Below are 21080 nucleotides of genomic sequence, written 5' to 3'. Positions count from 1 at the left end.
TATTTGACAGAGAGAGATCACAAGTGGAGAGAGAGAGAGAGAGAGAGAGAGGAAGAAGCAGGCTCCCTACCTAGCAGAGAGCCTGATGTGGGACTCGATCCCAGGACCCTGAGATCATGACCTGAGCTGAAGGCAGAGGCTTAACCCACTGAGCCACCCAGGCAGCCCCTCAAAGTATTTTTTTTAATAGAGAGTAATTTGGGGAGGAACAAAGGGAGATGGAGAGAGAGAATCTTAAGCAAGCTCCACACTCAGCACAGAGCCCAACATGAGGCTCAATCCCACAACTCTGAGATCATGACCTGAGCTGAAATCAAGAGTTGACACTTAAACAACCGGGCTACCCAGGGGCCCCAAATTCAAAGTAAGTATTGATAGCTATGTATTTAGTGTCATTTTATTACTTGTTTTGTCATTGTTTCTGGATATTTACTCTGTTCCTTTCCTGTCTTTGTCACTTTTGGTCTCTCTTTTCCACTCAAAGAGTCCCTTTAATATTTCCTGTAGGGCTGGTTTAGTGGTCATAAACCCCCTTAGATTTTGAGTGTTTGGGAAACTCTTGATCTCTTCTTTTATTATAAATTATAGCTTTGCTGACTGAAGAAGATTATGCTGAGATTAAACCTTGCTGAATAGAGTAATCCTCACTGCAGTTTTTCCCATTAGCACTTTGAAAATATTATGCCACTCCCATCTGTCTTGCCACGTTTCTGTTGAGAAATCTCCAGCTAAATTTATGTGTCTTCCCTTCTAAGTTAGAGACTTCTTTGCCTTGCTGCTTTTAAGGTTTTTTTTTTTTCTTTATCAGTATATTTTGCAAATTTAATTGCCATATATTTTGTTATGGGTCCACTTTTGTTGGGAGTTCTCTGTGCTTCCTGGATTTGAATGTCTTTTTCCTTCCCCAGATTAGAAAGTTTCAGCTATTGTTTCCTCAGTTAAATTTTGTGTCCCCTTGTCATTCTCTTCTTCCTCTGGGACTCCTGTAATATAGATGTTATTACATTTGAAGAAGTCACTGAATTCCCCAAGGTTGTTCCTGTGTTCCATAATTCTTTCTCGCTATTGTTCAACTTTACCATCCTCTGTTATTTTATCTTCTATATCACTATTTATTCCTCTGCTTCTACCAGCCTTGTGTCCTTTGCATCAAGCCCTTTTCCAAACTCAATTATCACATTTATCATTTCTGAATATTTATTTTTTAACTCTTATTTCTGTGGTAAGGAACTCCCTGAAGTCTCCATTCTTTTCTCAGTCCTGGTGAATATCCTTTTGATTGTTGCTTTAAATTCTCCATCAGACATGTTACTTACATCTATTTTGCTTAGATTTCCTGTTTCATTTGGGATGAATTCTTCCCTCTTGACATTTTGCCTAAATTTCTGTTTTCTTCTATGTGTTAGAAAAGCCCATAATGTGTCCTTTTTGTGAGATTAGTATCTTTATGGAAAGAAGGCCGTATAGCTTCCAGGGTCCGGTGCTTCAGGAATCGTCTTTGTTATGTGTTGCATGCACACTGGTATTGTATTTTGGCTGCTTTATCCTTCAGGCCCATTGTTTGCAGAATTTCTTATTGACTGAAGTGGGCAATGTTTGGTTCCTGAGTAGAATGTGGAGAGTTTTTTTTTTTTTTTAAGATTTTATTATTTATTTGACAGAGAGAGAGATCACAAGTAGGCAGAGAGGCAGGCAGAGAGAGAGAGGGGGAAGCAGACTCCCCACCAAGCGGAGAGCCGGATGTGGGGCTCGATCCCAGGACCCTGGGATCATGACCTGAGCCGAAGGCAGAGGATTTAACCCACTGAGCCACCCAGGCACCCCAGAATGTGGAGAGTTTTAATTAAGTGTGCTCTTGTCTGCTTGTGGAATGAGAACTAATACCATTTTCACTAGAACTGAAGTCCTGCAGAATTCTCTGGTCAGGAGACATGGTGTAAGGAGGGGTTTCTGCTGGCCTTTTGGTGACAGAACCCACTGCACTGAGAATGAAGCAGTCTTAACTGAGAAAGGCAGTCCAACCAGAGCACAGGGGTATGGTTCTTGAGTTAAGCAAGTTAGGCAGCCATTGAGGGTGCTACATTGGTTCTGTCATGTGGCTCCTGCTTTACACTGAGGGGCGGGTGAGGGAAAAGATACTGGCCAGCTCCTTTGTCCTTAGAAAGACTTCTGGAATGCTTCCTTTCAGGGATGCACTCCAACATGGGGAATAGTCTCCCCAGTATATGTCCTAGGTGTTGGGTCAGTGGGCTCTGGGAGTGCAGGAGTGTAGGAGGAACAATAGATATGACTGCTGGGTCCCGAGGTCTTCCAGCCTCCTCCCCAACCCTTTCCTTAACCCTTGACTCTACCGCCAAAAGGATGTATGCCCAGGTCACGTCTCCATAGGTAACCTGATACCTATGCAGGAAACAGAGGTATCAGGACCCCCCACCCCATACCCTCCAATCACCAAATACCCTACCATATATGGATGTGAGCCCATGCCCTTCCTTGGCCCGATAAAAGACCCCCGCCAACTCCCTCCCAGTTCGACTTCCTCAACTTCTCCTTTCTGAGTAGCAGAACCTTGCCCAAGAGTGCCCACCTCCTCCTGGCACAACTTTCCTGGCTCCCCTTCTCCCGAGCCCTGAAACTTCGCTGGAGAGTGCCTTTAATAAATCTTGCCTTGTACCCACTTTGCCTGGTGTTTTGTTTACCTTGCCTGTGAAACTTTACATTAGGCACACATCAGATAGCTGTTCCCATGGCTTCTGCCCCAGGTTGTTTGTTTTCTCTCCAGGAATATGGCAGTGCCCTCAAGGCTCTATCACAGCCATGCCCTCTGACCTTTAAACCTCCAGTCTTTAAGCCCTGCTGGTTTCAAGAACTTACAAAAATCAGCACCTCTTGTTTTCCCATCCAACAGCTTTAGGAACATGTTCTCCTTATGTGTTCCCCTGTGTGCTCTTCTGTCTTATCTGTGACCATGGCTCCCACCCCTCCTCAGCACCTACTGTTTCCTCCCTATACTATGTCTTCACACTTCCTACCTTCTTCAATGTGTATTCTCTCTTTAAATGTGGAGTTTATTCTGTCCATCCTCAGGTTAATTTCTAGGGTATTTAGAATGATTTGATAGTTATCTTATTGTGTTCATAGGACAAGAGAAGCATAGGTTCCTCCTACTCCTCCACCATCTTCTCTCTTCTCCCCTCTTATGATCATTACTTTAAATTCTCTATCAGACATATTACTTATATCCATTTCACTTAGGGCTCTTCCTGTAGTTTTGTCCTGTTCTTTCATTTGGGAAATATTCCTCTGTCTCCTCATTTTCTCTGTCTCTTTGTGTCTGTTTCTCTGTGTTAGGAAAAGTTAGCTATATCTTCTGCTCATGAAAGTAGTGGCTAAGATTTACACTTTTAATAAGGTGATGCTTGTCCTTTGCCAGAGAGGATATGTCTCTGCTGCAGATACAAGGGCCAGCCTGGTCTGCTCTGCAAAGTACACACAGATGGAGCTCACTGTGCTAGCTAGTTTTGTGCACTGGTCTTTTTCCACAGGGGACTCACAGCAGCTGTGTATGTACACTGAGGCCAGCTGGGGTCACTAAGTCAGGGCACATAGTGTCTACATATTTTGTACACCTGTCATATTCCATAGAGGATGCACAGCTGCTGCTGAGCTTGGGGAAGCTGGTGGATGTTCTGCAAATTGAGTGTGGATGGGCTGCATAATGCCTGCAAGTTTTGTGCACCAGTCCTGTTCCACAGGGATCAGGCCACCACTATGAAGGTCTGGGTTAGCTGGGGTCTGATTCACAAAGTGTGTGAGTGAGGCTCACGATTTTAACAAGTTGCAAAATCATCAGCAGACAGTGACTGGGCACTGCTGAAGGACTGAGGCCCCACAAAGCATGCAGTTGGGAGATGTAGTGTTGGCAAAGTTTGCATGGGTCTTCTGGGGGAGAGGGCCCATAGCACTGGTACCGAGGCAGGCCAGGATAAGGGGTGGGGGTGAAGTGTAACTGAGTTTCCATGTGAATACTTATGCTGTGCTAGTTCCCACAGGTAGCTGTGTGCGTATGCGGAGGTTGGAAGAGGGAAATGGAGCCTACCAACTTCTTTGTTCCTGGAGGAGTCTCCCAGTGAAAACTGTGGCTCTGGGACCATGCTCTGTTATTAGTAAATAACTCTACCATATATTCTAGGTATTTTTCCAAATTGCTAGTTCTATGCTGCATCTCACAGGCTGTTTTTTGTGCTGTCTCTTTAGAGGTAGGAACTCAATTTCTCTGGCTCTCCCAGAGCTGAACCTGCTGATTTTTTAACATTCCAGGCTTTAATTCCTGCTGCTGTATGAACTCATGAAATTCAGCCTCTCTGGTTCTTAGAGTCAATTCTATGGGGATTTTCCTCCTTGTGTAGCTCCGTGGTGTGAGGGTCTGTTTCTCTCCCCTCCCTGAAGCCATGGCTCCCACCCAGAAATGGCCCACAAGTTCATTTAGCTCCCCACTATGTCTCCACCCTTCCTACCCTCTTTGATGTGGTCTCTTCTGTCCATTTAGTTGTAGAGTTTGTTCTGCCAGTCTTTATGTTGTTCTCTGGGTTATTTTTATTGATCTGAGTGTTATCTAGTTGTATTCATGGAACAAGACAAGCTTAGGGTCCTCCTGCTCCACCATCTTGCCCAGAAGTCTGTATGTTCTACTTCTTTCAAAAATGCTGTTGGCATTTTGATAGGGTTTGCATTAAATGTGTATATTGCCTTAGGTAGTACGGACATTTTAATAGTATTGGTTCTTGCTATCCATGAGCATGGAGTATCTTTCCACTAGCTTGTGTCATCTTCAATATCTTTTATTAATGTTTTCTGGTTTTCAGAGTACAGCTCTTTCACCTAAGGTGCTTAATTTTATCCCCAGATATTTTATTATTTTTGGTGCAATTTTGTATGGGTTGTTTCTTAATTTATCTTTCTCTACTTCATTATTAATGTATAGAAATGCAAGAGAATTCTGTTTATTATTGTGTGCTGCAACTTTACTGAGTACATTTATAAGTTCTAGTACTTTTTAAAAGTAGAATCTTAGAGTTTTTCTATATATGGTATTGTGTCATCTGCAAATAGTGGAAATTTTGTTTATTCCTTACCAATTTGAATCCTTTTTATTTCTTTTTCTTGTTTGATTGTTGGGGTGATGACTTCCAGTACTACACTGAATGAAAATGGAGAGTGGTCATCCTTGTCTTGTTCCTGATCTTAGAGGAAAAGCTCTGTTTTTCACTATTGAGTAAGGTGTTAGCTGTGGGTTTTCATATACAGCCTTTATTATGCTGGGGTATGTTGCCTCTAAACTTACTTTGTTGATGGTTTGTACCATGAAGGAATATTGTACTTTGTCAAATGTTTTTTGTGCATCTATTGAAATGGTCATATGGTTTTTATCATTTCTTTTGTTAATGTGATGTATCACATTGGTTGATTTTATATTGAACCACACTTGCATCCCAAGAATAAATTCCCACTTGACTGGATTTTTTATTTTTATTCTTTAAGGCAGTTGGTACATTTTAATTGGTTGGTTTAATCCATTTATATCTAAGTAGTGAATAGGTAATGACTTACTTTTGCCATCTTGTGAATACTTTTTTGGTTTAAACTTGCTCTGTCCTTGTCTTCTATTGTTGCCTTCCATTGTTATTTGTTAAGTTGTTTTGGTAGCGATTTGCTTTGATTCTTTTCTCTTTATCTTTTGAATATCTATCATAGTTTTTAACTTCTTGCTTAACTTGGGTTTGTATACAATATGTATATTATTTATATATTTATTTATTTATTTAGGGAGAAGCAGACTGCCCAATGATCAGGGAGCCTGATGCAGGACCCTCTGATTAAGACCTGAGCTGAAGGCAGATCCTTAACTGACTCAGCCACCCAGGGGTCCGTGCAATGATGCTATTTCTAAACAAGTTCACGTTCTGAGGTGTTAGGGGTGAGGATTTCAATATATCTTTTTTTTAAATTTAATTTAATTTTTTTCAGTGTTCAATATATATTTTTAAGGGGCACAATTCAACCCATAGAAAAAGTGAGTTAAAAAAATTACAGATGCCAAATGCTGGACCCAGACTCAGTTGGTCCCTTCTTTCCTGAGTTGTTCTCACACTACCTGGGTTGATCAGTTTCTCAAATTACTTACAGAGCTCTCTAGTGTTTAGCAACTACTCAACTGCCTTGCACTTCAATAAAAGTTTTATTTTAAGTAGATAATAATTTAACTCATTTTTCCCTTATATTCAGCTAGCCAGTATACAGTACACTATTAGTTTTTGAAGTAGTGTTCTACTAATGAATCATTGAAAAATTTAACTGCTATTACATACAAAAACTCTCCACTTTTACTTTCCTACACACATTTTTTGTTTTTGAGTCAGAATTTTCTTCTTATATTGTGTATTCATTAACAAATTTTTGTCTTTTCATTTTTATTTTTCATATTTTTTTTATTTTTTAAATTTCTTTTCAGTGTACCAGAATTCATTGTTTATGCACCACACACAGTGCTCCATGCAATACGTGCCCTCCATAATACCTACCACCAGGCTCACCCAACTTCCTACCCCCTGCCCCTTCAAAACCCTCAGATTGATTTTCAGAGTCCATAGTCTCTCATGGTTTATCTCCCCCTCCAGTTTCCCTCAACTCCCTTCTCCTCTCCATCTCCCCATGTCCTCCGTGTTATTTCTTATACTCCACAAATAAGTGAAACCATATGATAATTGACTCTCTCTGCTTGACTTATTTCACTCAGCATAATCTCTTCCAGTCCCGTCCATGTTGATACACAGTTTAAAATTTTCTTTTTTATTATGTTCTGTTAGTCACTGTATAGCACATAATTAGTTTTTGATGTAGTGTTCAGTGATTTATTAGTTAAGTACAATTATTTATGCACCATTACAGTGTTACATTAACCTGTATTTATGTATTCATTTACCTTTTCCAGTGATATTTATGCATTCCTGTGATTTAACACTGCTGTTTTTATTGTGTTTTCATTTTAATTTAAGAACCCCCTCAAGCATATCTTGTAAGGGAATTCTAATGGTTATGAACTACTTCAATTTTTGTTACCTGGAGAAAACTTTATTTTTTCTTATATTTTTGAAAAATTTTTCCAGTTACTGTATTTTTGGTGGTAAGTTTCTTTTAGTACTTTAAATATACCATCCTATTCTCTTCTGCTCTGCAAAGTTTCTGCCAAGAAATCTGCTTATTGTCTTATGGTGCTTTCTTCATATGTAACAAATTGACTTTTCCCTTGATACATTCAAATATTCTCTCTGTCCTTGATCTCTGAACAATTTGATTATAAAGTATCTCAGTGTAGTCTTCTTTGGATTGATCATATTTGAGGATTTTTGAGCCTCATTAACCTGGTTATCAATTACCCTCCTTAGATTTGGAATTTTTCAGTAATTATTTCTTTAAAAAAGCTTGTTTCCCCCTTTCTCTCTCTTTTTCTCCAACCTGAAACTCCCATAATGCATATATCAGTGCAAGAGAAACAATATAACCTGATATTCTGTAAATCCTGTAGGCTTACTTTCCCCTATTTCATTTTTTTCCTACTTCTACTCTGACTGAAAAATTTTAAATGACCTATTTTCAAGTTTGCAGTTTGTTCCTTCTTGATTAACTGTGTCTTATATTAAAGTTTCTATCATATTTTCTGTTTCTTTCATTGTATTCTTCAACTCCAGAATTTCTTCCAGAATCTCTTATTGACTTCTACCTCTGTTGAACTCCTCATTGTGTTCATGTATTGCTTTCCTGATTTCCTTGAGTTACGTTAAGTGTGTTCTCTTATAATTTATTCAGCTTGCAGAAAACAATTATTATGTAATTATTATTTGAATTCTTTGTCAGGCAATTCACCACAGATCTTCATTTCTTTAGGGTCAGTTTATTTAAAAAATTTTTTCCTTTTGCATGGTGTTTTATTGATTGTTTATCTTCTCTCTGACTTTGCATTGCTATCTGCATATTTGAGGCGGTAGCAACTCTTTCAGATTTTATGGAGTCACTTCAGTAAGGAAAGACCTTCATGTGCAGGTGGATACAAAGACATTGGCTGGGTGGGGTGTGGCAGCTCTGGCTCTAGGACAGTGAAATGACAGCTCCAAATCTAGGAATGGGGAGGCACAACATTGTTGACTTTGTGCAATTCCATCAGCTGAGATCGCCATTGGCAAAGACTGCCAGGTTCTTTGACAGACAAACCTGCGGTTGTCTGTGGTGGCAGTGAGAGCTGCTGGAGTCCTCAGTGGAGAAGACTGCTGAGGTCTACCTGTTCTCCAATAACCCATGAGGGGAAGTAATGGCAAAAGGGATCTCTCCTGATAACACACTCTGGTGTGCATATACACACAATGCAGTAGTGCTCATTTATAGACTTCAAAAATCCCAGGGACTTCATATAAATATGTATTATTATTATTTTCATCATTATAATTATTTTTATATCTGCTTATCTTCAGTACATCAAGATAAGGACAAATTGCCATCTTCAAGCTCAAACACAGTGGCTACTCTACTTTCATTTCTACACCAAATATAACATTATACACAGATGGAAACCTAATACTTTATTTTATCACAATGATGGATGGATGGAGTTAGGACAGATTATATTTAGCCAGGAAAATTAACTACTTATTACGTTAGAAATTAGGTAATCAGTACATCTCTCAAAATGTCTTTATTGTCCTGTTATAAAGTAACAACTTAGAAATTTTGTACAGTTTTTTCATAAACTGGTATACCTAAGAAAAATATGACAGAAATTACTGCTTGAACTCCCATTAATTTTTATTGGTTAAAAAAATATTTTTATATACAAGAGGTTTCCTGTCAAATGTGGTTATTTCTAAGACACTATAAGATTTGAAAGCCAATATGAAGTATGAGGTGTTAGGACTGGGAAATTGATCATCAGTTTATTAGTGTATCCTCATGATAAAAACAACTTTTATTTGAAGGGTTTGATAAAATAAAATTTCTGCTACAAAATAGCATTAAAGAGGAGGAAGAATGTAAATAAAACAGACTCTGGACTTAACCAGACATGGGATTGAAATGTACCTCTGCCACTTACTAGCTTTGGGACTATGAGCAAAGCTGAACCACATTGTGCCTTTGTTTCCTTATTTGCAAAATAGAGTATTGAAAATGCCTTTTTTTTTCTGGAAATTTGGTAATAATTAAATATGTCAGCACAGGAGATAGATGAATAAATGTTGCACAACATTGAGATTACAATTAACAATACTGTATTATACACTTGAAAGTTGCTAAGAGACTAGATCTTATAGGTTCTCACCATAAAAAAATAATAATGTGATGTGATGGTGGTGTTAGATTAACGCTATGGTGGTATCATATTACAATAGATAAGTGTAACAAATCAACACACTTTACAAATTAAACTTACACAGTGTTATATGTCGATTATATCTAAATTTAAAAAATGGAACTAAAGAACAAACATGGGAGATAGTACATAATAACTGGTAACTTATTATTCTTTGCTTAGTACCAATTTTAGTATTATCTATGTGTTGCTTACAGTTGCCACAAATTAAATAAAATAATGCATTTTTCCATTGATTTCCTGCTGTGAACACTGGTTGAAGCCCAGCCCTCATTCCATAATTCACTCTGAACATTTTAATTTTAGATGAGGAGAGCTACACTGTATTAAAGTCAGAGTATTTTATTATACTGATCTGAGTCAGTTATTTCCCTCTTTAATTACCCTGCTTTTTTTCCCTCTAAAATAAAGTCCCACTGGGATTGAAATTCTAGGAACCTAAAAGAAGAGAGATAAGACTGCCACCAATCTACCTATCACATTAAATTGAGCTACAGATTTAGATCAGAAACCTATGGCTTCTAAGACTATCTTTGGTTGCCCTTTCTTATTTCCCAATAAAATTAATCCATAATTATTTATTTAATTGTTTATGTATCCATTAATGTATATTGATATCTATAATCCAAGTTACTTTCAAAAGAGACCTGAGGGGTAGTCTTATGATCAAAACCAAGGTAAAATTATCACAAGATAATGGAGAAAAAACAACTGGCAAGAAGGGAGAAGATATTCCATTCCACAGGCATCTTTCTCTTCCTTTCTTCTGCCTTTTTCTTTTCTTTGCTTTCTCTTTGGTCTACTTCTTTTCATTAGCCCTTGCCAATGACCTGAGTATGCCAGCACCTTTACTTAGCTAAGGAGATTACCACCTAAAATGACTGCAGGTGAGCCAAGGTGGATTTTCAGAACTCTCAGAGGTACATTGTTGAGAGAAAGTTAATGTAAGAAGCCTGGGGTGAAACTGAAGGGGACAACGTTTCACAGGCAAAAGGTAAAGTAGCTAACACTATAAAAAAATAAAAAAAATAAATAAAAAGATATAAAAAATAGTAATTGATTCCACTACAAAAACAATGAAGGAATGGGAGAAGATATTTGCAAATGACATCAGATAAAGGGCTAGTGTCCAAAATCTATAAAGAACTTAGCAAACTCAACACCCAAAGAACAAATAATCCAATCAAGAAATGGGCAGAAGACATGAACAGACATTTCTGCAAAGAAGACATCCAGATGGCCAACAGACACATGAAAAAGTGCTCCACATCACTCGGCATCAGGGAAATACAAATCAAAACCACAATGAGATACCACCTCACACCAGTCAGAATGGCTAAAATTAACAAGTCAGGAAATGACAGATGCTGGCGAGGATGCGGAGAAAGGGGAACCCCCCTACACTGTTGGTGGGAATGCAAGCTGGTGCAACCACTCTGGAAAACAGCATGGAGGTTCCTCAAAATGTTGAAAATAGAGCTACCCTATGACCCAGCAATTGCACTACTGGGTATTTACCCTAAAGATACAAACGTAGTGATCCGAAGGGGCACGTGCACCCGAATGTTTATAGCAGCAATGTCTACAATAGCCAAACTATGGAAAGAACCTAGATGTCCATCAACAGACGAATGGATAAAGAAGATGTGGTATATATACACAATGGAATACTATGCAGCCATCAAAAGAAATGAAATCTTGCCATTTGCGACAATGTGGATGGAACTAGAGGGTATCATGCTTAGCGAAATAAGTCAATCGGAGAAAGACAACTATCATATGATCTCCCTTATATGAGGGAGAAGAGATGCAACATGGGGGGTTAAGGGCGTAGGAGAAGAGTAAATGAAACAAGATGGGATTGGGAGGGAGACAAACCATAAGTGACTCTTAATCTCACAAAACAAACTGAGGGTTAATGGGGGGAGGGGAGTTGGGGGGGTGGGATTATGGACATCGGGGAGGGTATGTGCTATGGTGAGTGCTGTGAAGTGTGTAAACCTGGCGATTCACAGACCTGTACCCCTGGGGATAAAAATATATGTTTATAAAAAATAAAATTAAAAAAAAAAAAAAAACTCACTTTGAACTGAAAAAAAAAAAAAAAGAAAAACAATGAAGGTAACTGCTTCCTGAAATGTAATTCTGATTTTAATGGTTTTCTAGTTTCATTGTACTAGTTAGAGGTAGAGTTAATCATCCTTATGCAATAACTGCTCAAAATCAAAGTATACAAATTATTCTCTCCTCTCCCCCTCATACTTTCTCCAATCTCAGAATACATTAGTGAGAGTCACCTGTCTTGTAGTCCTGAAGACACTCACCAGTGTTAGAATTAAGATCATCAGGCTCTGACTCAGTCCCATTTTGGTTTCCATTTCCCTGAAGAGTGTTTATTGCCATAAGCTTCATCTTCTGCAGCTTCATTGCCTCAGCCATTGCTGCAGCTGTTATACCTAAAACCAGAACAATCCCTTTTAAAATGAGGACCATTTCTTAATGTAATTTAAAGCTGGATACATTTCTTTAACAGACCTATGCTTCATAGAACAAAACAAAAGAAATCCCTTATCTAATTTGTGAATAATGTTCTTTATCAAGTAATGTTCAACTCCTGTTTTTTTTTAGTTCGTCTTACAATGGGTGGTTTAAAAATCTACAAAATCATTAAATGAATATTAAATTCCATATAAAATAACATTGTCAGAGAAAGCACTGTGAAATACTTGAAGAAATTACTTTCTAGTGAATGTATTGTTGGGACTTCTGCTAAAGGATGAGCTGTCTTCCCTGTGAGAATTACCTTAGAAGGGAGGGGGAGAGAGGAGGGAGAAAATGATTTCAGATTGTCTTTGTACCTTTTTCCTTACTCTTGCTTATACATTGAGGAACCAAATAAATGAAAATATGACAAGTAATCTCTGAAAATATGCCAGCCCCCACAGTATAATTACATTCTTTTGTATTAATATAAAATAGTGTACCCCAATGTTTATGGCAGCAATACCCACAATGGCCAAAATATGAAAAAAGTCAAGATGTCCATCAACAGATGAATGGATAAAGAAGATGTGTGTGTGTGTGTGTGTGTGTGTGTGTGTGTGTGTAGATAGATAAATAGATATAAAGAATATTATTCAGGCATCAAAAAGAATGAAATGTTGTCATCTGCAACAATGTAGATAGAACTAGAGGGTATTATGCTAAGTGAAATATGTCAGAGAAAGAAAATATTATATAATTTCATTCATATATGGAATTTAAGAAACAAAACTGATGAACATAGTGGAAGGGAAGGAAAAATAAGTTAAGATAAAAACAGAGAGAGGCAAACTATGAAACCCTTAACTATAGGAAACAAACTAAGAAGGGTGAGCCATAACAGGACTGCCACCCATAAGAGCACAGCAGCATATGTGGAATCGCAACATGAAATTGGCAGTTTACAAAATGTTGGGGGAAAACAAGAAACAGATCTGTTCATACTGATTTAGTCGCATATTGGGGGACCTTGAAAATGAGAGAGCTGGGGAGGAAGCAAGATGGTGGAAGAGTAGGGAACCTAATTTCATTTGGCCCCTTGAATTTAGCTAGATAACTATCAAACCATTCTAAACACCCATGAATTCAATCTGAGATGTAAGGAAAAAATATCTGGAACTCTATAAGTAGAAAAGTGTCTGCTTTTTGCAAGGCAGGAGGGGTGGAGAAGTGAATCTGAAGGGAGATATTGGAACATAAATGGAGAGGGGAGGGAGCCTCCATAAGTCGGCTACCAGAAAGTGATGTAGTCCCAGATGACAAAATCAGAACTGTTAGAAATCTGCTCCAGTGAGAGACAACCCTGTCTGAAAGGGGCTCACGGGATGAAAGGAGCAGAATTCTAAGTGGGTCAGTGTGGTTTCAGCATCCCAGGGGTCACAAAACTAATAGGGGTGACTGAGCCAGTAAAGTGCCCAAGCAGTAAAGTGAGGAAACTGGTTACTGTCAGTTAGCTGGGTAGGGGGTAGGGGTGGAGGTGGGTAAGGGCTCTCAGCTCAGTCACCAAAAACTGCAAGCCAGGCCCAACTGGAAGGCCACTCTCTGCCCGGGCACCAAGAAGTAGAATGATATTCAGGGACCCTCCACCATCCCCTGGGAGTAGTGGGGTAAGTATGTGCATCATCCCATGACAGCTCTCAGTGCCAAGGCCCTACAAAGGGCATTAGCACAGTATCCTCGGACTCCCCCCAGGAGGACAGCCATGGGCACACACCACAGGAGTCTGCAGAGTTTAGCACAAACAATAGTGAAGATTGTTTGTCTCAGAGTGTTTACTGAGGAGGAGAGACTGTGATCTTTTGGTTCTGAGGCTGGAGATCAGGGCATGGCCATTTTTATTTTGATCCTCTAAAGAGGCACAGAAAGCCTTCAAGAAAAAAAAAAGCCACACAGAGGACCAGCATAACCTGAATTCAACCCTCTGGCAAGGGGTGGTGCAACTCTGCCCAGGCAAAGAAACCTGAGAAGCAGCACTGCAGGCCCCTCCCCTAGAAGAGCACGTGCACAAGTTTACAGATCCCACAAGACTGTGAATCTCCAGTGCAGGGCAAATAGTATACAGAGCTTCATGACTTTTCTCATGATTCATTTATCTTTTAGTCTAAATTTTTCCAATTCTTTTTTTCCCTTTTTAACTAGTTTCTTATTTTGTCAACTCTTCCTTTTTAAGACACTTTTTAATTCTTTCAAAGATTTTATTTATTTATTTAACATGGAGAAAACACAGCAGGGGGAGCAGCAAGCAGAGGGAGAGGAAGAAGCAGATGTGCTGAGCAGGGAGCCTGATGCAGGGCTCCATCCCAGGATGCTGGGATAATGACCTGAGCTGAAGGCAGATGCTTAATGACTGAGCCACCCAGGCACCCCAGAAGCTTACAAATTATAGGGTAAAAGAGAATCTTGAGAGAAGCTCAAAACAAGAGGATCCTTACAGAGGGAAGAACATCAGACTAACATCATACCTATCCACAAAAACCTGGCAAGCCAGAAAGGGATGACATGATATGTTCAGGGTACTAAATGGGAATAATATGAAGCAAAGAATACTTTATCCAGCAAGGCTATCATTTAGAATGGAAGGAAGGATAAAAATCTTCCAGGATAAACAGAAACTGAAAGAATTTGTGATCACTAAATGAAGCCTGCAAGAAATATTAAAGGGGCTCTTGTAAGTGAAGAGAGAACCCAAGAGTAACATAGATGAGAAAACAAAAACAAAAACAAAAATAAAAAACAGACAATCTACAGAAACAGGAACTTTACAGGCAATACAATGGCACTAAACTCATATCTTTCAATAGTTACTCTGAATGTAAATTGGCTAAATGATCCAGTCAAAAGACAAAGGGTAGAAAATTGGATGAAAAGGCAGGACCCATCCATATGCTGTCTATAAGAGATTCATATTAGACCTAAAGACACTTCCAGACTGAAAGTGAAGGGGTAGAGAAAAATTTACCATGTTAATGCACCTCAAAAGAAAGCTGGGGCTGCAATCCTCATATGAGAAAAATTATATATTAAATCAAAGATTGTAGTAAGAGAAGACATGTATCATACTTGAAGTGTTTATCCAAGAAGAAGATCTAACAACTGTAAATATTTATGCCCCCAACATGGGAGCAGCCAGTTATATAAACCAATTAATAACCAAGAAGAAGAAACACATTGGTAATAACACAGTAATAGTAGGGGACGTCAACATCCACTCACAGCAATTGACAGATAATCTAACCAGAAGACCAACAAAGAAACAAGGACTCTGAATGACATATGAACCAAATGGACTTCACAGATATATATAGAACATCCCATCCTAAATGAACAGAATATTCATTCTTCTCAAGAACACATGAAACTTTCTCCAATATAAATCACATACTGGGTCACAAATCAGTTCTCAGCTGATAGCAAAATATTGGGATTATTCCCTGAATATTTTCAGACCACAATGTTTTGAAACTTGAACTCAAACACCAGAGGAAATTTAGAAGGAACTCAAACACTTGGAGGTTAAAGAGCAACCTACTGAAGAATAAATGGGTCCACCAGGAAACTAAAAATGAATTTTTTAAAAAATCATGGAAACTAATGAGAATGAAAACACATCTGATCAAAACTTATGGGCTAGGGGCGCCTGGGTGGCTCAGTGGGTTAAAGCCTCTGCCTTCGGCTTGGGTCATGATCCCAGGGTCCTGGGATTGATCCCCACATCAGACTCTCTGCTCAGCGGGGAGACTGCTTCCTGCTCTCTCTCTGCCTGCCTCTCTGCCTACTTCTGATTTCTGTCTGTCAAAAAAAAAAAAAAAAAAAAAAAAACAACTTATGGGCTATAGCAAAGGTGGTCCTAACAGGGAAGTACATTGCAATATGAGCCTCTCTCAAAAAATTAGAAAGATCTCAAATACACAAACTAACATTATACCTAAAGGAGCTGGAGAAATAACAATACATAAAGTTTAAAAGCAGAAGAAATAGTAAATATTAGAGTAGAAATCAATGAAATAGAAATCAGAAGAACAGTAGAACAAATAAACAAAATTAGAAGTTTTTTTCTTTGAAAGAATTAAAAACATTGATAAACCTCTTGCCAGACTTATTCAAAAGAAAAGAAAAAGGACCAAAATTAATTAAATCATGAATGAAAGGGGAGAGATCATGACAAATAGGAAACAGACAATTTTAAGAACATATTATGAGCAAAAAATATATCAAAAAATTGGGCAATCTGGAGAAATGGATGCATTCCTGGAAACTTACAAAATACCAACACTGGAATAGGAAGAAATAGAAAATCTGAGTAAACCAATAAATAGCAAACTGAAGCAATAATCAAAAACCTCCCAAAAAAATAACAGTCCAGGACCAGATGGCTTCACAGGGGAATCATACTAGACATTTAAGGAAGAAATAATACATATTCTACTGAAGATGTTTCTAAAAATACAAATGAAAGGAAAACTTCCAAACTCATTCTATGAGGCCAGCATTACCTTGCTCCCAAAACCAGACAAAGACTCCATCAAAAAGGAGAATTACATACCAATATCCCTGATGAATATGGTTGTCAAAATACTCAACAAGATACTAGCCAATAGTATCCAACAGTACCTTAAAATATTTATTCACCATGACCAAGTGAGATTTATTCCTGGGATGTAAGGGTGGTTCAACATTCGCAAATAAATCAGCATACTAAAGCACATTAATAAAAGAAAAGTTCCTCTCAATTGATGCAGAAAAAACATTTGACAAGATAGAGCATACTTTCTTGATTAAAACTTTTCAAATATAGGGATAGAGGGAACAAACCTCAATATCATAAAAGCCATCTATGAAGAGCCCACAGTGAATATAATTCTCAGTAGTGAAAAACTAGAACATTTACCCTAATGTCAGAACATGGCAGGGATGCTCACTCTAACCACTGCTGTTCAACATAGTACCTAGCCTCAACAATAAGACAACAAAAAGAAATAAAAATTATTCAAATTGGCAAAGAATAAGTTAAACTCTCACGCTCCACAGATGATATAGAATACTTTATGTGGAAAACCCAAAAGACTCCACCCCAAAATTGCTAGAACTCATACAGCAATTCAGCAAGATAGCAGGATACAAAATCCATGCAGAGAAATCAGTTGCATTTAGATACACAATGTGACTGAAGAAAGAGAAATTAAAGCATAGATCCCACTTACAACAGCACCAAAAACCATAAGATAACTAGGATAAACCTAATCAAAGAGGTAAAAGATCTATACCCTAGAAACTACAGAATACTTATGAAAGAAATGGAGGAAGACACTAAGAGATATAAAAATATTCCATATTCATGGATTGGAATAATAAATATTGTTAAAATATCTTTGCTACCCAGAGAAATCTACACATTCAATCAGTCCCTATCAAAATACCATCAACATTTTTACAGAATTATAACAAACAATCCTAAAATTTGTATGGAACCAGAGAAGACCCTGAATAGCCATAGGAATGTTGAAAAGAGACGAATCATGAAAGACTGTGGACTCTGAGAAACAAACTGAGGGTTTTGGAGGGGAGAGGAGTGGGAGTTTGGGTGAGCCTGGTGGTGGGTATTATGGAGGGCATGTATTGCATGGAGCACTGGGTGTGGTGCAGAAACAATGAATTATGGAACACTGACATTTTAAATAAATAAATAAATAAAAATTAAAAAAAAAACAGCTGGGGATATCAAAATGCCTGACTTCAAGCTATATTACAAAGCTGTGATCATCAAGACAGCAAGGTACAGGCACAAAAACAGACACAAAGATCAATGGAACACAGTAGAGGATCCAGAAATCTACATTCAACTTTACGGTCAACGAATCTTTGACAAAGTAGGGAAGAATGTCCAATGGAAGAAAAGTCTCTTCAATAAATGGTGCTGGGAAAACTGGACAGCCACATGCAGAAGAATGAAACTGGACCATTCTCTTACACCACATACAAAGAGAAACAAAATGGATGAAAGACATAAATGTGAGACAGGAATCTATCAAAATTCTAGAAAAAAATGCAAGCAGCAACCTTTTCAACCTCAGCTAAAGCAACTTCTTGCAAGAAACTTCTCTAAAGGCAAGGGAAAATAAAGCAAAAATCACTATTGGGACTTCTTCTAGATAAAAAAATCTTTTGCACAGCAAGGGAAACAGTCAACAAAACTAAAAAGCAACCTATGGAATGGGAGAAGATATTTGCAAATGACATATCAGGTAAAAAGCTGGTATCCGTGATCTATAAGGAGCTTATCAAAATCAACACCCTAAAAAACAAACAATCTAGTCAAGAAGTAGGCAGGAGGCAGGAACAGAAACTTCTCCAAAGAAGATATACAAATGGGCAACAGACACGAAAAAATGCTCAACATTGCTTGTCATTAGTGAAATACAAATTAGAACCACAATGAGATAATACCTCACACATCAGAATGGCTAAAATTAACAAGACAGGGAGCACCAAATGTTGGTGAGGATGTGGAGAAAGTGGAACCCTCTTACACTTGGTAGGAATACAAGCTGGTATAGCCATCCTCAAAAAGACTATGGAGACTCTTCAAGACATTAAAAATAGACCTACTTTATGACCCAGCAACTGCACTACTAGGTATTTATCCCAAAGATATAGATGTAGTGAAAAGAAGGGACACATACACTCCAATATTCATAGCAGCAATGTCCACAATAGCTAAACTGTGGAAGGAGCCAAGATGCCCTTCAACAGACAAATGGATAAAGAAGATATGGTTCATATATACAATGGAATATTATTTAGCCATCAGAAAGGATGAATACCCACCTTTGGCATCAACATGGATGGAACTGGAGAGGATTATGTTAAATGAAGTAAGTAAATCAGAGAAAGAAAATTATCATATGTTTTCACTCATATGTGAAACATAAGAAATAGCATGAAGGACAATAGGGGAATGAAGGGAACACTGAAGGGGGGAAATCAAAGAGGGAGACAAACCTTGAGAGACTATGGACTCCAGGAAACAAACGAGGGTTGCAGAAGGGTGGGGAGTGGGGAGATGGGGTAGCTGAGTGATGGGTATTAAGGAGAGCACGTGTTGTGATGAGCACTGAGCATTATACACAACTAGTGAATCATTGAACACTACACCAAAACTAATGATGTATTGTATGGTGGCTAACTTAACATAATTAAAAAATTACTTTGAGTGTAAATGGATGGAGTTCTGCAATAAAAAGTTATAGGGCACTGAATGGATGAAGAATCAAAACTCATCTCTATGCTGCATACAAAAGACTCTTTTCAGACCTAAAGTCACATACAGATTAAAAGTAAAAGCATGGAAAAATTGTTTATTAAAATGGAAGCAAAAAGAAAGCTGAAGTAGCAATACTTATATTGGAGAAAATAGATTTTAAAGCAAAGACTATAGCAAGATAGAAGGACACTAAATAATGACAAAGGGAACAATCTGACAAGAAGAAATGGTGGTTTTAAACATTTTTGGACCCAATGTAGAGCACCCAAATTCACAATACAACTATTAGCAGACATGAAGGAGGAACACAATAATCATACAGTAATAATAGAATACTTGAACACCCAACTTGCATTAATGGATAGATGATCCAGACAGAAAATCAACAAGGAAACCATGGCTTTGTATGACACACTAGACCAGGTGGATTTAACAGGTATATTCAGAACACTCCACCCCCAAAATAGTAGAATACACATTCTCCTCAAGTTCACATGGGACATTCTTTTTAGGAGATCACATTTTGTCTACATAAAGAGGCTCAATAAATTAAAAAATATTAAAATCATATGTTGCATCTTCTCTTCATACAAAGGTATGAAACTAGAAATCAATCATAAGGAAAAAATATGGAAAGAACAAAAATGCATGGAGGTTGAAAAAAATGCTGGCAAGCAATAATGGGTTCAACTAAGAAAACAAAGAAGAAATTTAAAAATTACATGGAGGCAAAAGTTAAAACACAATGGTCAGAAACTTTGGGATGTGACAAAAGCTGTTTTAAGAAGAAAGATTATAGCAATAGAAGTCTATCTCAACATGGACAGGACTGGAAGAGATTATGCTGAGTGAAATAAGTCAAGCAGAGAGAGTCAATTATCATATGATTTCACTTATTTGTGGAGCATAACAAATAACATGGAGGACATGGGGAGATGGAGAGGAGAAGGGAGTTGAAAGAAATTGGAAGGGGAGATGAACCATGAGAGACTATGGACTCTAAAAAACAATTTGAGGGTTTTGAAAGGGCGGGGGGTGGGAGGTTGGGGGAGCCAGGTGGTGGGTATTATGGAGTGCACATATGGCATGGAGCACTGGGTGTGGTGCATAAACAATGAATTCTGTTACGCTGAAAAGAAATTAATAAGAAAAAAGAAGTCTATCTCAAGAGGCAAGAAAAATCTCAAATAAACAACCTAATTTTGTCCCTAAAGTTGCTAGAAAAAAAAAGAACAAAAAAAGCCAAAAACCAGTAAAAGGAAGGGGATAATAAAAAACAGAACAAAAATAAATAAAATAGAAACTACAGTGCAATGAATCAATAAAACTAGGAGACATTTTTAGAAAATATCAACAAAATTTATAAGCCTTTAGCCAGGCTTATCATTTAAAAAAAGGAGAGTGGACTCAAATAAATAAAATTAAAAAATGAAAGAGGACAAATGACACCACAGAAATACAAAGGATTGTAAGAGAATATTATGAGAAATGATGTCTTAGAAATATATAACCTTCCAAAACTGAATCAAAAAGAAGTGGAAAATTTGAGCAGACCAATTACTAGCAATGGAATTGAATTAATAATCAAAAAACTTGCAAGAAACAAAATTCCTGGATCAGAACATATCAGTGGTATATTCTACCAACATTTAAAGAAGAGGTAATAGCTCTTCTTCCCAAACTATTCTAAGAAACAGAAGAGGAAGGAAAACTTTAAAATTCATTCTCAGGACTTTTAATCTCAGGAAATAAACTGAGGGTTGCCAGGGGATGGAGGGGGAGGGATAGGGTGGTTGGGCTATGGACATTGGGAAGGGTATGTGCTATGGTGAGTGCTGTGAATTGTGTAGGACTGATGAA

General features: G+C 37.9%; 1 protein-coding gene across 1 annotated transcript in view; it reads right to left on the bottom strand.

The window, feature by feature from the left end:
- LOC111139361 (dachshund family transcription factor 2) overlaps window positions 1-21080 on the bottom strand; it is a gene marked incomplete at its 3' end in the record, with an annotated part of 862916 nt that overhangs the window by 239797 nt on the left and 602039 nt on the right. The window contains exon 4 of the mRNA XM_022491621.1: window positions 11743-11874. Coding sequence (XP_022347329.1) covers window positions 11743-11874 — 132 coding nt within the window. The remainder of the gene's footprint in view (window positions 1-11742; window positions 11875-21080) is intronic.

This window comes from Enhydra lutris, unplaced genomic scaffold (genome assembly GCF_002288905.1).
Source record: "Enhydra lutris kenyoni isolate GAN:26980312 unplaced genomic scaffold, ASM228890v2 scaffoldscaffold102, whole genome shotgun sequence".
Lineage (NCBI taxonomy): Eukaryota > Metazoa > Chordata > Mammalia > Carnivora > Mustelidae > Enhydra > Enhydra lutris.
The sequence above is the reverse complement of the archived record's forward strand: the minus strand, read 5'-3'. Positions and strand labels throughout refer to the sequence as shown.